Source organism: Opisthocomus hoazin, chromosome Z (assembly GCF_030867145.1).
Source record: "Opisthocomus hoazin isolate bOpiHoa1 chromosome Z, bOpiHoa1.hap1, whole genome shotgun sequence".
NCBI classification, from domain to species: domain Eukaryota; kingdom Metazoa; phylum Chordata; class Aves; order Opisthocomiformes; family Opisthocomidae; genus Opisthocomus; species Opisthocomus hoazin.
In genome coordinates, this window is record NC_134454.1 from 24,164,150 (window position 1) to 24,181,492 (window position 17,343).

A 17,343-nucleotide genomic window follows, 5' to 3' on the forward strand; every position below is an offset into this window, starting at 1 on the left:
TTGGTACGAAAGAGAATTTGTGCCTACTTAAAACATCTGTTTGGTATGTTAATTGGATATCAGAATAAACTTTGTCTAATATCCAAACACTACTTTTCACTACTTGCAATCATCTGCTGATTCAGGCCATTACTCCTTGCAGCTTCTGTCAACTGAGTTTTTTGAAAACAGATTATCTTCTGTGATTTCAAAGAATGCAAACCTTTCCGTGAAAGCTCACACAGTTAAACAGTTGGTGGTTTTGTTAATAGAGATTGAAGAAACAGAAACAACTTTTCCTTACAATTTTATTAGTCCAGACACCTAAATTTCCAGAGCTGTATAAAGATAGGTAGTGAAGGTCAAGCTTGATCTCAGATGGACATCAATATGCTCAGTTCCCTTGAGGTAATTACGTGAGTTGGGCATATACTGCCTCGTCTCTTTCCTGTGCCTTTTTTATTCTTTGATGCATACAGGTATCAGTAACATTGGTGAATATCAGTGATTGCTTTCACTGAGTCCCTTCAGAGAGAATACAAGAGCCTTTGATCTGCTTACCTTTGAAGGCTGTGGTCCTTGGACTCCAGACAATGTCAGGAGCTTGGCTTTTTCTTTTAAGCCGTGTTTTGGCATTGTAACATTTTCCATTTTTCTAGAGGAGTCCCATGAGTTTGTTTTCAAGCCTCAGTCTTTGGAAAGTCTTCGAGACTTTCATTTGTTGTGCTAGAACACTTGTATGTCTTTTTAGCTAGACTTGATGTAAGTGATACCAAAGTTGGAAGTTATAGAAAGCTGTGAGAATTAATTTTCTCAGAAAAAGATGGTTCTAATAACTAAAACAGAGCAAATGGGCTTTTCTGGGCTGCATGATTTGTTAATTAGCTCTGAGCCCAGTAGCACTATGTAAATTGGAAGCAACAGGGAATTTGGGTCTCATAGTGAATTTACTTTTCTTGAAAAAAGTGAGAGCATGACAGAATAAATTGGAACTGCTTTTGTTGTGTTTCTGAAAGCTGTGGGAGTCGAAGCTACGTTGAGTGACTGAAGCAGGCAAGTTCTTTCTCTAAGAATAAGTAGTACTCATCTACAGGTAAAAGAAAAAAAAATCAGCCAGGCTGAAGCAGAAGCACATAGGTATTTAGAGAACTGATAAAACAGGCTTTCAGCTAAAAAGATACGTTGATCTATAAGAAATAAGTCAAAGTCAGGAAGGAACAATATTGATTTACAGATTTCAGTGTTGGAAGAACTTTGTGCCCTTTGCATTTCTTTCAGTTCTGGTGAGACAGAAATGATAGGAGAAGAGACAAAGAAATGAGAGATAAGCGGATGTTCCCACTGCTAAGTGGGATAGTTCTGGCTGAAGGGATTTGCAGGAGATCTGTAGTCCAACATTCTGCTCAAACCAGGATCGGCTATGAGATCAGGTTGCTCAGAGCTTCGTCCAGTTAGGTCTTCAAAACCTCGAAGACTGGAGGTGGCACAACCTCTATGGTAACCTGTTCCACTGTTTGACTGTCATTATGGTGGAAAAAGTTTCTGCTTGTCCGAACCTCTTTGGATTCGGTTTGTGATTGTTGTCTCTTGTCCTCTAGTCATACATTGCTGTGAAGTGACTGACTGCATCTGCTTGATAACCTTGATTATGATATTGGGGGGTCCTGTTGTACACCTTGAAGTTATATCTTCTCCAGCCTGAACATCCCAAGTTCACTGAATTCTTATGTGTACTTTAGCCCCTGACCATGTTGGTGACCCTCCCCTGAGAGCACTCCAACATTTTTCCTGTGTTGTGGGGGAGGTATGTGCTTAAAACTGGTCGTTATCCTAGATGTGTTGAAGGAAGAGTGCCAAATAAAAAGTGATTAATCACTTGCCTTGATCTTCTGACTATGCTGCTACTGATACAGCCCAGGATGCTGTTAGCTATCTCTACTTGTGTGCCATGATGCTGATTTGTGGCTAGCTTGCCATCTACCAAGATTAGCAGGTCCTTCTTGAGCATAGCTCCTCCCCAGCCAGTTACCAGCCATGTTGTTTCAGGGGGCTCTTACTTCCTAAATTAAGATCTTTGCACGTGTCATTGCTGAATCGCAGAAGGTTCATGCTGGCCTGTTCCTCCTCCCTGTCTAGGTTCTAGGATATGGCAGCCCTTGATGCTTTCTCTTGAGTGTATCAATTGTGTTGTGTCGTGGCCTACCCCCACACCCAGTTCACTGTTACCTGCAAACTTGGTGAGATTGCACTCTTGGCCTAATCCTGGTCATGGATAAAGATGTTAAGCGGATCCCAATACAGACTCCTGCAGGACTCCACTTGTTACCAGCCACTACCATCTGAGCTTTACCATCAAACCGTTTTTATCAATGTTGTAGTTCACATATCTAGACTAAGTCCTACCATGGCTATAAAAATAATGTGTGAGACAGGACCAAAAGCCTTGCTAAAGTTGAGTTACATTTAATCTGCTTGCTCTCCTTTTGTTCACAGATCTAGTCATTTTATCACAGAATATAACTGAGTTGGCCAGACATCATTTAGCTGTGGTAAATCCTCACTGACTGTTCCCGGTCACCTTTTTCTCTTTCATGACCCCAGAAATTTGTTCAAGAGGACTTGCTTCATAACATTTGTGGGACTGAAATAAAGCTAACTGGTCTATAGTTCCTTGGCTTGTTCTTTTGCCCTTTTCTGAATATACAGATGACATTTACCCTTCTCAATTTGCCAGGGATCCGCCCCAGTCTCTGTGACTTTTCAGAGAGGACTGTTTCAAAGCAGCCTTGCTGTGACATTGGCCAGCTTTGTCAGAACCTTTGAGTATTGGTGAGCTGGCCTCTTCCAGTTTCTATGGGTTGAGTTCTTAGAAGTAATCCTGGACTCAGTCCTCACCTACTGCTAGCAATTCTTCTCCTCTTTGAGCTGTTTTACTGATCATAGAGGCTTGGGAAACTTGTCAGGGAAGGCTGAGGCAAAAAATGTGTTGCATTGATCTTCTCTGGGTCCACTGCTGATAAATTCCCTCGTCTGTATAGAAGCAGGTCCATGTTTTCTTGCGTACCTTAATGTAGTGGTAAAATCTCTTCTTGTTGTCTTTGTCATCCTTTGCAAACATAAATTCTAGGTGAGCTTTTAGATTTCCTGACACCATGCCTACATACTTAGGCAGTCTTTCTTAATTCTTCCTTGGATTCCTGTTCCTGCTTTTGTCTCCTGTATGCTGTTGTTTGGCCTTTTAACTTTCTCATGAGTTGCCTGTTTAGCCACACCAGGCTCTTTATCTGTCTGTTTTCCTGAGTACCAGGAGGACTGACATAGTACAAGAACTGTTTGAAATTTTGGGAACAGTCTGCTGGTGGAAAAATTGGAAGTCATGCAATTCTGAGTAGAATATAACCAGTTATATGGAAACTTTCGGAGAAAACTTTGTACTTGAAATCAGGGTTGGTTATGGAAGTTGTGACATGGTCTTTCTGAAGAGAGCTGTATTAATTAAAATATGATGAATCCTGTTTATTATATGTAATTTGGAGGCCATATCCAAATGACCAAATGAATTTATGACTGTAAGCCGAACACAAGCATTGGTAACTGAAAAGGACATAACCAGTTCTTGACAAGCCCTTCTTTGAAGGAATATGTAACTTTCTACAGTAAAAAAAAAAAGCGAAAGCAACTTCAGAAGCCATATGACATGCTAACTTGGTATGTGCCATATCTATTGATTATCTTTAAAAATGTACTTGACAAAAGTATTTATGATATAAGTGTTCTAATGCTGAAACTTTCTAGATTAGAAAGAGAATGTTTCTCCACAAAAAAGCAAATGAATGAGAAGATCGAGGAAAAGAAGAAGGTAATTAAAGACCTCTCTGAGAGGCTCGGGAAAAATGAAAAGACCTGCAGAGAATTACAGGAGGAACTTGCAATGGTAAGTCAAGAGGCCTGTGGCACTCGTTGTTTAGGTTTTTTTAAACATACTGTAAACATAATAGGCATTTGCTGTGCTGAGCTGTGGAAGAACTCTGCCATTCCGGTACACTGATTTTACTTATGTTACTTTGTTTTGTAAAACATGAGTAAATATGGCTGATACACTGGAGAAGCTAATTTGAAAATGTATTTTAAGTGGTATAGCATGTATTTAACTGCAAAGCTATTTGCAGAAAACAATTATTTTTAAAGTGTGGGTATGAGTAAAGAGTTACTTGTGTTTGCTTTCCTAGCGAAGAAGGATTATGATTCCTTGTGGAGAATGTTCTGTCTTTCTGCCCAAGCTCTTTTATTCTCCAGGCTTTATTACCTACTATTGTATTTCTATTTCGTATACCACTTTTAGTGCAAGCATTTGACTTTGAAAATTGCTCAAAAATTTCTTGTTTGAAGATGACAGAGCAGAAGGAATTTTTTTTGTTTGTTTAGTGTGGATTTGGCATGTTGGATGTATTTTGCTGGATTATTTTCTGAAATCTCTGTCCTTTTATAGGACCAATTGGTGCCTTCCCATTGTTTTTACCTACCTCAACTTTGAATAACAGTTTCGCCATCCTGTTGCATAGAAGCAGGGGCAAAGGAAAGATCTTAGGATATCTAGAACATCTTCTCTCCTTCCATCATCTGGTAGCATTTCCAGTATTTCTGTACTTAGGCAAGGTAAACTTTTTTGATACTGGCTTGCAAATTTCTCATTTTTCTCTGTTTTGGAGCTGTGAGTATAAAAGGTAAATGTGGTCTGTTCCCTGCTGCTGACGGGGATTGTGCTAATCGGTGAGCAGGAGCAGGCACCCGCATCAGATCTTCAGACTTCTTGGTGTCTTCTGTTCAGTTGATGAAGATATTCCATACATTGTCGTAGTGTTATCCACTTCCCAGACAGATTGGTAACTAATAAATTGAAGAAAAAACAAATCAAATGCCCGTCTTCTTTCTGGGAGAATCACAGCTTCTTCCATGCTAACATTAATGTATCAGAAAGCATTTGCTAGCCTAGTTAACCTGAAAAAGTCATTTTATCAGGCACGAAAGGAATACGAAGAGACAAAAGCAACTGTCTCCCCTAACTACAGTCAGTAATTATTACTATTTATTAATTTAAAATACAACTCCATGCTGAAAAGTTTCTCCTAGGAACCTTGTGTGCTTGCTACCTATAACTGTGATGTGAGTTTTCCTTTTCATTTTGTGTTTCTTGGTAAAGTGTATGTTACACCTGACAAGAACTCAGGACAAAATTCTGTTCACGATCAGGGTTTTTGGTAGTGGCAATGGTATTAAATGGTGTACTCAAAATGGACATTATGTTACTGAAAGATAAAAAGCAGAATAGATTGTCTCAGTTAAAAAAACTGTCGTATTTGTAGAGCCAGTTGTTTTAATTGTTTTACTGGAATGATTTCAAACCACAGGACTGTCTTGAACAGGTAATAAAAATCCTCATTTTCTGAGGAGTTGTATTAGTGGTCCCCTATGGGATTAGATTTTTATCACCTTGGATGGCTTCGTATTTTTCCTGAAGACTAGTATTTGTGTGGGAAGCAGGAGTGCCTGTGTGTGGCCTTGTTTACTCAGTCTGGACAGCTTTTTGTTATTTTTCTTCACAAAATGAAAAAGCAGAAGACTCTGGCAGAAACTAAGTATTGATAACATTTAATAAACTGTTATTAGGCTTCCCTACACCCATGCTAAAATTGTGTGAATATGTCAGTATATTCTCTTCCTTTCATTTCCCCCTTCTGCTTCTAGATCTATGCATTACTTTCTTATATTTTATACTATTGTTAGACATCCTGAATATGTCCTTTCCACTCCAGTCTGATAATTTTATATTGGTGTCTTACTGTACCATATGATACAAGTTAATGTTTTTGTTTGTACAGTATTTGGGAAATATAACCAAAACAGTGAAGGATCTTTTTTTTTAGAGAAGCAGCCTTATGCAGGGACGAAATACATTCTTTGGAAACTTTATATGAAAAAGAACTTTTTTTTTTTTTTGTTTTTAATGGCTTGTTTGAATGTATAGTAAAGCAGTTATGCTGCTTTTAATTTTAAATATCAGCATGTGGCAGAAGTTTGCCAGAAATTTGCGTGGATGAAATGTGATAGGATCTGTTGGTATCAAACAAAACTGCTTATGAATGTTCGGCATGAGGAGGCTCTCAAGATTTCCATTATGTTTTTGTGAGGAAATTGGTCTCAAGCTTGTCATTATTTCCAGCTAGGGTTTTTAGAAATTTTTAGCTTGAAGAACAGGAGTTTGGAAGAATGGCCATTGAGATTCAGAGCTTGTTTTAAATTGAAACAGCCCCAGCTGTATTCCTACCCCATGGAAAGAACAAAATGTGTCTTTAATAATTTTAAAGCTACTCAGGATACTCACATTTCTGGCACCTAGTAGCGGGTGATTTTTAATTCTTAGTTCCGGACAAGCGGAAGACGTGGAACCTTTATTTTATAAGAAATTTATACTGAAATATATATGGGGAGCTTGCCAATTCACCAGAATGCATATTAGGAAATTGAAGTCATTAAAAATAGTGTGTTTCAGTATAAATTCGTTTAATTTGGAAGAACTGTGTGTTCATTTCCTCCCGTTTGTATAGATACTATCAGGAGTAGCATAATTAGCATATAAGTAGTGTAACAGATTACACCCAGAGCCTGTCTTTTTCTTTGTGGCATATAAATCTTTCTCTTGTAGCCATGCATGCAGTTATGCGCTGTATATACCTCAGCCATCTGTGATGGCCTGGTGGGTTACAGTAAGCTGAAAGTCAGAATGGAAGTGTTTGAGAATCTAGTTCCTGGACATAAGAATTAACCATCGTTCTTTGACAGACGTGTCTTAAATATTGACTGAACAGGGAGAGAAACAATCTGAGGATTATGATTCTGTTCTACAAATTCTGTGGAGTAGAATCTGGTACTCAGTGGCAAAGATGTGAGTCTGGTCTACTTGATTTATTGCAAACAGAGCTTTTTCTTTCAATTTGAGAAAAACTGAGATGCAGTCTTCATAAATTTTGTGCTCGTGATTGTTAAATGTTATATTGCTTTGATTCTTGTTTTGCTTGCCTTAACTTGGGGTGGAGTGTTCCTACCCAAATGCTGCTTCTGTTATTGTCGTAGTTTAAGAAGACTAATCAGTCTGAAGCATATGCTTAAAGATCTTCTAAAAAGAAACCAATTTTGTAATTTATTCTGGAAGTGGAGTGGTCACTCTAGGAGTGATGTCGTAGTGTTTGAAGACAGGCATCTAAAAAATCATAGAATTGTAGAATGCTTTGGGTTGGAAGGGACCTTTAGAGGTCATCTAGCCCAACCCCTCTGCAGTGAGTAGGGACATCTTCAACTACACCAGGTTGCTCAGAGGCCCATCCAACCTGGCCTTGAATGTTTCCGGGGATGGAGCCTCCACTGCTTCTCTGGGCAAGCTGTTCCAGTGTTTCACCCACCCTTATTATAAAAAATGTCTTCCTTACATACAGTCTAAATCTACACTCTCTTAGTTTAAAACCATTACTCATTGTCCTGTCACAACAGGCCTTGCTAAAAAGATTTTCCCAACCTTTCCGATAGGCCCCCTTGAAGTACTGAAAGGATGAATTTAAAGTTTAAATTGCCAGTTCTCAAAACATTTTCTCTGACTAAAAAATCCCCCAAACCCGAAAATCCAAAGAAATACTTCATAACATTCTGTCCCACCAAAAGGTGGTTACAAACCTCTGTTTAGGGGACTAGAATAGTTTGCTTTAAAATTTGAGCACTTTTGATTAATTTTATTTCAGATGATTAAAACTGAGACACTAAATTTCTTCAGAAGTTTTGTTTAATTTACACATGGCTAGACACCTTTTAAAGACCTCTCTATATACTTAGGAGAATTCTAGCTAATATAAGAAGATAAAGAAACACTATTAAGTATTCAGTAGTTAGATGACTTTAGCAAAAATAAGCAGTAGCCTAAGGAGGGAGATTGTCAGTGAGGGTTTTGTTTTGTTTTTTATATTGCAATTTGTGCTTGGTTGCTTAAAATTTGTCCCACTATTCTGCTACACAGAACATCAGTCAAGTAAAACCATTTTTTCCTAACTGGTGCAGTCATTTGGAGCCTATTTCTATAAATGCTTTGATTTGTTACCCCCAAAGTCACGCCTATTGAACATTCTGATGCTTTTGTAAAGGATTTACCCAAATGCCATTCAAAGAGTATCTGAACATACTGCTTTTTGGTGGCTGTGTGGGTGGTTCTGGCTTTGGCACTTGCTCTGCCATCACCAGATGGGATTTGTGCTACAGACAGAGTGATTGGATTAGTCCACGTGCAAGACAGCCACACAGGAAAATCCCTGTAGCTGTAAACAAAGTAGAGAAAATTGCTCTTGGAATAATGGTAGTTGGTTGCAAGACTGGACCCCAGTTCCCTGCATAATACTCCTGTGGTTTTGAGAAGTTAATTCTGAAAAGACCTCAAACTCCTGCCTACATGTTTGTTTTTTAAACATTGTTGAACTTCAGATACAGGTGCACATTTGCAGCGTTAGGTCACGTGGACTATTCTGGAAGTGTGCGTAGAGTCTGCATTTGCTTTATTGAACAGTGGCTTGTGGAAGGTGCTGAAAAATTAATGGGACTTCATTTCTGTCCTGGAACAGCTGATGGAATGACACCAAAATCGAATACATCTCAGCAACCAAGGTAGTAGGGAATTGCACAGAGCATAGAATCATGGAATCGTAGAATGCTTTGGTTTGGAAGGGACCTTTAGAGGTCATCTAGCCCAACCCCCCTGCAGTGAGCTGGGATATATTCAACTCCACCAGGCTTCTCAGAGGCCCGTCCAACCTGGCCTTGAATGTTTCCAGGGATGGAGCCTCCACCACCTCTCTGGGCAATCCGTTCCAGTGTTTCATCACCCTCATGGTAAAAATTTCTTCCTTATATCTAGTCTAAATCAACCCTCCCTTAGTTTAAAGCCATTACTCCTTGTCCTATCGCAAACAAGCCTTGCTAAAAACTTTTCCCCCATCTTTCCTATAGGCTCCCTTCAGGTACTGAAAGGCTGTTATAAGGTCTCCTCACAGCCTTCTCTTCTCCAGGCTGAACAGCCCCAACTCTCTCAGCCTTTCCTTGTAGGAGAGGTGCTCCCAGCCCTCTGATCATCTTTGTGGCCTCCTCTGGGCCTGCTGCAACCGCTCCATGTCCTTCTTGTGCTGGGGGCTCCAAAGCTGGACATGGGACTCCAGGTGGGATCTCAGCAGAGCAGAGTAGAGGGGTAGAGGGGCAGAATCCCCTCCCACGACCTGCTGGCCACGCTGCTTTTGATGCAGCCCAGGATACGGTTGGCCGTGTGGGCTGCGAGCGCCTCATGTCAAGCTTTTCATCCACTAGTACCTCCAAGTCCTTCTTGGCAGGGCTGCTCTCAATCCCTTCATCACCCAGCCTGTATTGATACCAGGGGTGTTGCCCCGACCCGGATGCAGGACCTTCCACTCGGCCTTGTTGAACCTCGTGAGGTTCACACAGGCCCACTTCTCGAGCTTGTCCAGGTCTCTCTGGATAGCATCTTGTCCTTCTGGTGTGTCAACTGCACTGCTCAGCTTGGTGTCATCTGCAAACTTGCTGAGGGTGCACTAGATCTCGCTAAGTCATTGATGAAAATGTTGAACAGCACTGGTCCCAGTACAGACCCCTGAGGGACACCACTTGTCACTGGCGTCCATTTGGACATCGAGCCGTTGACCATTACCCTCTGGCTGTGACCTTCCAACCAGTTCCTTAGCCACCAAACAGTCCACCCACCAAACTCATATCTCTTCAATTTAGAGAGAAGGATGTTGTGAGGCACTGTGTCAAAGGCTTTACAGAAGTCCAGATAGATGACCTCCGTAGCTCTTCCCTTGTTCACTGATCTAGTCACTCCACCATATAAGGCCACTAGGCTGGTCAGGCAAGCCTTTCCCTTGGTGATGCCATGCTGGCTGTCTCGAATCAGCTCCCTGTCCTCCATGTGCCTTAGCGTAGCTTCTAGAAGGACCTGTTCTGTGATCTTCCCAGGCACAAGGGTGAGGCTGACAGGTTGGTAGTTCCCAGGGTCCTCCTTCCTACCCTTTTGAAAAATGGGCACAATGTTTTCCTTCCTCTAGTCACCAGGGATTTCGCTTGACTGCTGTGACCTTTCAAATATTACGGAGAGTGGCTTGGCACTGACATCAGCCAGTTCCCCCAGGACTCTGGGATGCATCTCATCAGGTCCTGTAGACTTACGTGTGTTCAGGTTCCTGAGGTAGTCCCGAATCTGCTCTTCCCTTACAGTGGGAGGGGCTTTGCCCCTCTGGTCCCCATCTTGCAGTCCATCAACTGGGAAGGGGATAAGTGCAAATACCCTGCCTCTGGAAGATTAGCATAATTCTGACAGTGGGTGGAATAATTTTTGTAAATAGTAGGTTTTGCTAGTAATTCTGGTTATCCTTACAGATAAGGATACAAAGCATTTGGAAAAAAGATTCTCTTCTGGTGTGAGCCTACAGTACTTGTAGTAAAAAATACTTGGCCTCTACTTAACTTCTTTAAAAGTGCCATTGTGTTTTAAAATTGATGGTTAAGTAAATATGTTGCCAAACACATTTTTCTACCAAAAATTCTTTTGTCCTCAAGGGATCTTTTGTGACGATAGGGGCCTTCTTAAGGATGTGAAGTTCAAGTTGGGAAAGCATTGTATATGGTACAATTCAGCATATATTCTGAGTTCAGAAAGTATGACTTTGCTCCCATATTTTTTGGTTTCTGACCTCCTAGTCTGAATATTTTGTGAGGAAGGGAATTGCGTTTAGGGGATATAGGAAATACTAATATATTTCCAGAATTTTCAATTCTCACGTGTTCGTGCAAACTTCACAAGAAGTCTTTACCATTGGTCTCGGGGACAAGGGATTCCTGAAGGCAGTTTCTACCAGTAAGGACTGAGATGAAAAAGGCATTGAGAAGGCCTTTTCTGCAACCTAGTCACCTAATCCCCTGTCCCATTCAGCAGCCAGCCCACATTTTGCCTAGTCTTGCTTTTGCTTCTGATGTACTTCAGGAAGCCTTTCCTGTTGCCCTTCACATATGTCCCTTGCTAGATTCAACTTTAGGTGGATTTTAGCTTTACTAAGCATGTCCTTCTATGCTTGGACAGCATCTTTGTATTTCTTCCGGGTCACCTATGCCTGCTTCTACCTCCTTTATGCTTCCTGCTAATATTGAATTTAGTCAGGAGCTCTTGTGCATCCGTAGAGGGCTTCTGCTGCCTTTGATTTTTCAAGGTAATTTTCAAGGATCACCTGCAAGGTCAAGAATGGTCTATCCCGATATGCAGGAAGTCAGGCAAAGTCAGTGGAAGGCTTACTTCAGAAGTATTCTTTTGCCTGTTCCTACTACTGTGGTCTGGGAAACAAACTCTCTTTAAGTAAAGGCTTTAGCACTTTGTTTTGAAGTAATCCAGGGAACGCTCACACCAGTACATTTCCAGTAGTTCTACAGAAACGGCATCCACTAACACAAATACGATGATGGATGGAGTTGCTGAGAGGGAAGTAATCTCATCTCCTGGAGTAGCTGGATCTGGCAGAAGATAACTTTCAGGAGCTGCAGATGATTATGTTTGACTCAGACTTGTGGACTTCATTTTCCTTTTCGAAGTAAAGAGTCATGTATACTTTCTGTGTTTGTTCAGACTGAAGAAAAGTAAGGGAGTTATAGCTACTGCCATGAACTATCAAATGGGTGCTTATGAAGAAGATGGAGCTACACTCTCCTTAAAACTGTGCAGTAAAAGTATGAGAGGGAACAGAAATTTTAGAAAGGGAAATTCCAATTACCTGTAAGGGGGGGAGAAAAAACTTCACTGTGAGGATCCTGAGATATTGGAGCAGATTGCCTGGAGGGGTTGTCGAAACTCGATCCTTGAGGATACTCAGACCTTGACTGGACAAGGCTCTGAGCAACCTAACCTGACTTCAAGCATGGCCCTCCTTTGAGTGGGGAGTGGGACCAGATGACCTCCAGAGATCCTGTCAGCTTAAATTATTCCATGACTTTATGACTCTACACACTTCATATTAGATACCTGTCCGTGAGACATAAGAAATTAGATCGATATGTTCAGGCCCTTTTGGACTCTTAACCTGTGCCTGGATTTCCGGCACTGTAGTTTACAGTATTTTTCTTCAATTTCTGATAAAGGGGACAGTGATTGAAAATAAGAGTTAGAAAGGAAAGATACTAAATACTTTGCAGCTGAAGTGTAGAGAAACTGGCTGGTCTAAGGAGTTTGCTTTTGCACTTTATTGCTGTTGAGAATGAGACTGAAATTGGCTTAGGGAGTGTTGATGCAGTTAGCAAATAAAGCGCAGAGAAGTGATGAAGGCTGGATACAAGGGAATATACTGACTAAATTGTGGTAAATTAACTAAACCAAATGTAAAAATTGGATGAGGAGATAGACAAAAATTCTCACATTTGACTTTTCCATGGGAAAAGATTTTTCTGGAAAGATTTAGTCTGACCTTGTCTGTGCTGGAGTGGTTTATGTAAAAGGAGTATGTATTTTATTGTCATGCTGATCATATTGTTATATTTTCTTATTTGTAATATGTGAGGTCCTTGAGATGGTATCAATACATGAGAGTAAATTATTTTAATGTGTTTGCATCCTATAAAATATTTTCACTGGAACTCAGCAATTACAAGCTCTATTTATATATGTAATTTTATATAGTAAGAATTGAAGCCTAGTTATTTTTGAATATATAGAAGTGGTTTGGAAATTCTTTATGAAGTGTAGTACAAACTCCCACGCAAGGAAAGGCATGTAAATGCTACAGGGGACCTAACATTGAAATACACATATGAATAATATATTAGTTGATATACAGTACATATAATTAAAATTGAAAGAGTAAAGCAAATTTATAAAATATTTAAACTGAATAGTGAAGAATACTGCAGAGAATTAAATGCATTTCTTGGTTTTTCAGCCTGACAGTTATACGCTACCAGTGTAGTGGTTTTCCTGGGGAGGATGTTTCCCACACTTGAGAAATTGACTGGATCCTTACGCATGCAGTGAAGCATAGCTAAAGCAGTAGTTTAAAGACATGATAAAAAACAGTAGGATTTTTCTCAGTACAGAAAGTGTACCTTCCATCAACAAGTAGAAATGGAAATTACTCAAATAGGTGTTAGAATTACGAAGAAAAATGAATTGGGTAATTAAAAGTAATGAGACATCTTTGAGCATAACCTTTGTCAGAAGAAAATTGTTAAGTTACTTAAATCTAGTTTCCTCTTGATTTAGGGGGGAGGGATTGTTGGGGGGCTTTGGGATTTTTTTGTTTCTTTCCTAAACTGCTGAGGTGTATTACTTTTTGTCAATCAGCAGGTAAAATTGTACATTTCTTTGAGAAGTCTGAACTATGTATGTCCAAGAGAACCTTGGTCTTTTCTGGAATTACAGATGCATATCTCTGCAAATTGCAAGTTTTTATATCAGATATAAATCGAAGGAATGATTTGATATAGTCTTTCTATTGTCATGGTTAAAAAATCTGCCGCAATACCTGTCTGCCCCCAGAATAAAGCTAGTGTGTTGATTTGAACAATAGGCTGCACTTTATGAACAGCTTTTTTAAGAAAATTCAGTGGTAGGAGTTGAAGGACTCTGCTGCTTTATATTCCATGCATAAGGAGGAGTTTTTTATATTGAAGAAATCACTATCAAGCATGGAAGATACTAACAACTAAAGTAGGCAGGTTTGCAATGAGAATAGGTGTGGGATTTGACTGAGTGCCAAATACTGAATTTCTAGCCTGTCTGCCAGTAGTTTGTTGTCTTTCTGGATGCCCTTGTAGGGTGTAACAATAGATTTCATGGCTTGCATGATGGGAAGCAGTTAATTAATGTTCGGTAAGATATTTTTAAAGCAGAAGATCAAGACTGTGTTTTACAACCATTTGTTCTTTTGACTACCTGAAGCCTTTAGTTCTATTTTAAGTATGTTTCAGGGTTCTGTGTTGCTTATTTGTGATGTAATGTTAGGTCTCTTGGCTCAGGAAAAGGAGCAATAAGAAATATAGCAGGAATTTAAATTTAAAGGTGAACAAAAATACCGTTGTCATCTGTATTTCTTCTGTTTACTGTTTTAATGGGTTTCTTTTTTTCCCTCTCTTGTCTTTTCTGTATCCTCTGTCAAATAAAGGCCAAGAAACACCAGGTCTTTCTAACAGAGACGTATGAAAACAACATGAGAGAGCTGGAGTTACTCTTGGACAGCTTTGCTATGTCAGGCCAGCGGACAGCAGGTTAGTTGAAGGTATAAAATGACAGATGCATCTGTCAATGTTCCAAAGTCACTACATTGTGGGAATTCTGCAGATGCCTCTTGCATTCCCTCTTCTCAACATGCTTTGATTTGATGACATGATAAGAGCAGTTCTCACAGCGGTCAAATGGCCTTGCTAGCTGGGAAAGGGTGACGGAATGTGGACCTGCTGTTGTCAGCCCAGAGCTTGATTTACAAATGCTGGGGTGTATATGATCGGTCAGAAAAGGGCTCACTTGCTGTGCTCTAAATCCAACTGAGAAAAAAGTCCTTACAGTATACCTGCAAAGGGAACAGATGTTTTGCCTGAACTGAGCCAAATTCTGAGGCAACCTTCAGCAACAAAAAGGTCATATATTCAGAAAGGTTGTGTAGGACACATGATACAACACAATACTTTTTACTATTGGTTGTGGACTAGTACTATGTTGCATTCATTTGATCTAATACAGAACAAATATTCCTCTGTTTTCATTAAAGCTAATTGTAAGCCAGTGGTTGTTACTCTGTTACCGGGCTTTGTATGTGATTATTGTAGCAAAGGCAACGAAGTGCTGCCTGCTTAAATATTTGAAATAGTGGCTGACATAAACAAACTGAACTTCAACATCAAAGCTAGTAATTTTTTTAAAGGTGAAAATAGCACACTTTTAAAAATCTTCATTTAAAACTATCTATAAAAGTTTTCTCTGTGTAGTTCCTGTTAGAAAATCACATCCTAGACACAAAATACTTCCAATTTACCGTGCAAATAAACTGGAAGAGAACAGGCAAAATGTTGCTTGAGGAGCAAACAGGTTTATTTTAAGTAAATTGTGATATGTTTCTGTACTTTTTACCAACAGTAGACGTAAATAGGTTGTATGACACCTTTAAATGAATATGCATTTTTTTGGGTCTTCCCAAAAAGGTGTTTTTTTTCTTTTAGGGCCTGGCATTGCTAAAATTGAATAAAGGAACTTCTTGAGATTTCTGTTGTCCTTAAAAGCCTAGCCTTGAATCTGTGATGCATTGATTTCTTCACATGGGCTATATGATTGTTTTTTTTTTTTAATTTGAAAACTGATATCAGTTTTATTCTGTAATTATAAACGCAATTCCTGTGGGTAATACTCGCAGGTTTAGTGTTGATACGTCAGACTGAAAACCTCTTCAAAACTCTATGCTTTCCTCAGTCTTGAAAAGTTCCACATGCCCAGAGGGGCTTCAGCATTTCCAGGGGGAGCTGGACGCTGCTGCCAAAGTGCAGTTTCCAGAGCAGTAATTTTCTTTTGGGTAGGTTTTCTGTTCTTCATAGTGGTAAACCTTGGAGAGAACAGCTTTCATCTGTTTTCTATGATATTAGGGATTCAGTAACAGTAACTTCAGTATTAATTTGCTTTGTCTAAGGTAAACTTTGAAAGACCTTATTTAAAGAGATTTTTTTTTTCAAGCTTGCAGAGGCTCCGTTGAGGCAGAAAGTCAAGTTTAGCTCTACTGTGCATTGAGTCGTTAAAGCTAATATTAAAATGGATATTGACTAAGACATTTGTTCTACATATTTACTATGCTTCTAAGTGTGAAACAAATTTTTAATGGTATTGCCTTACTGTGTTGTACTTGCAGATTTATGATGTAAGAGTATTTCTTGTTTCATGTAATCATATTTGAAGTGGGAATGCCTAGGTACAAATAAAAGTTAAAAATCTTAAATAAATCAGATTCAGATGAGGAGCTATGTGAGCCATACCTGGCTGGGCAGTCTTTCTTGATTTCGTTTTTAGCTTTCAACGCAAGTGGTTGAGAGAACTGCTTAAAAATGTCAGCATTAAAAGTCCAGCCCCTTCATTTAAGTGCTGATTGGGCTGTGGTTATTGGGCTATACAGGAAAAAGAAGAGAAGACTTTATAGTTTTAAGATTAAAAACTGAGGTATTTTTAAAGGGTGGGTTTTTTTTTTCTTTATACATTCTAAAATAGAAGCATAAATCTACGTCTTCTCCTTTTTAAGTGACCTTTATAAATTTTCCACAGCATTGTTATTCTTATTTGGCAATTTGCATTATTTCACTTTGTCCCTGTTCAGTTTATCATATTTTGTAGTTTTTCAGGAACAGAGTTTGTGCTCAGGGAAGTTTGTGTTCATTTCAGGAAAAAAAAAATTGTGGGTCTAGTAATCTGAAAAGAAAGGCAAACTCAATATAAAGTGCTGAGAGTGTTAGCTGCTTTTGGTTAGTTTCACTTTTTAATGCTGGCCACCAGTACTGTTTTGGTGAAAAATCTAAGACTCGGCACCACATGAGCCTTTATGAAGAAAATTAACTCTATCCTAGACAGGCCCAGTAATGTTAGTAGAAAGCCTGAAGCAGCAAGTTTAAGAGTTTGCTCACTTGTATACCTCCTGTCAGACTCCTATTGAATGTGGCAATTTCCCAGATTTCTTCCCCCTAACTCTGAGATGATACTGGGCAAATGCTTCAAGTATTGGGGTTTTTTTCCTCATTGCTGAAGCAGGGCCTCTCCAGCAAAAGAGTGACATTTCAATTATGTTGCATGTCTCCTGCATAGTTGTGTGAAGACTGACAATGATGGTTGGACTTGATGATCTTAGAGGTCTTTTCCAACCTTAATGATTCTATGAGTGGCCAGTATTAAAGCCATAGGCTTGTTTTCAGCTAATGCAGGAAAGTGGAATCTGGTATTCCTGTCGGCAGACTGGGCTGCCTGGAAAATAGGGTTGCAGCAAAGGCAAGGAATGCCAGTAAGGAAAGTTTACTGGCAAAAGTCTGTTTTTGGCAAACATGATGCAAGTTATGATAGTTCAGAGGCAAGTTTCATTTAGAGCATTGCAGGTTGGGACTTCAGAACATTCAGAAACATTCATTATTTAGACAGCTTGATGAAAGCTATGGAATAGGAGACAATGCCTAGATTGACTTAATGGGTATGATTTTTAAGTGAATGAGAATTTTGAGTTACAACTTCTATAGAGCTAGAAGTGTGGAAGAACAGTAGGTTTCTTT

General features: G+C 39.5%; 1 protein-coding gene across 13 annotated transcripts in view; it reads left to right on the top strand.

The window, feature by feature from the left end:
- CCDC171 (coiled-coil domain containing 171) overlaps positions 1–17,343 on the top strand; it is a 152,784-nt gene that overhangs the window by 33,739 nt on the left and 101,702 nt on the right. For 10 of the 13 annotated variants that reach the window (XM_075410936.1, XM_075410935.1, XM_075410934.1 and 7 more), the window contains 2 exons: positions 3,775–3,913; positions 14,220–14,322. In XM_075410936.1, the coding sequence (XP_075267051.1) occupies positions 3,775–3,913; positions 14,220–14,322 (242 nt within the window). The remainder of the gene's footprint in view (positions 1–3,774; positions 3,914–14,219; positions 14,323–17,343) is intronic. The other 3 variants (XM_075410941.1, XM_075410942.1, XM_075410943.1) reach the window with 1 other exon arrangement.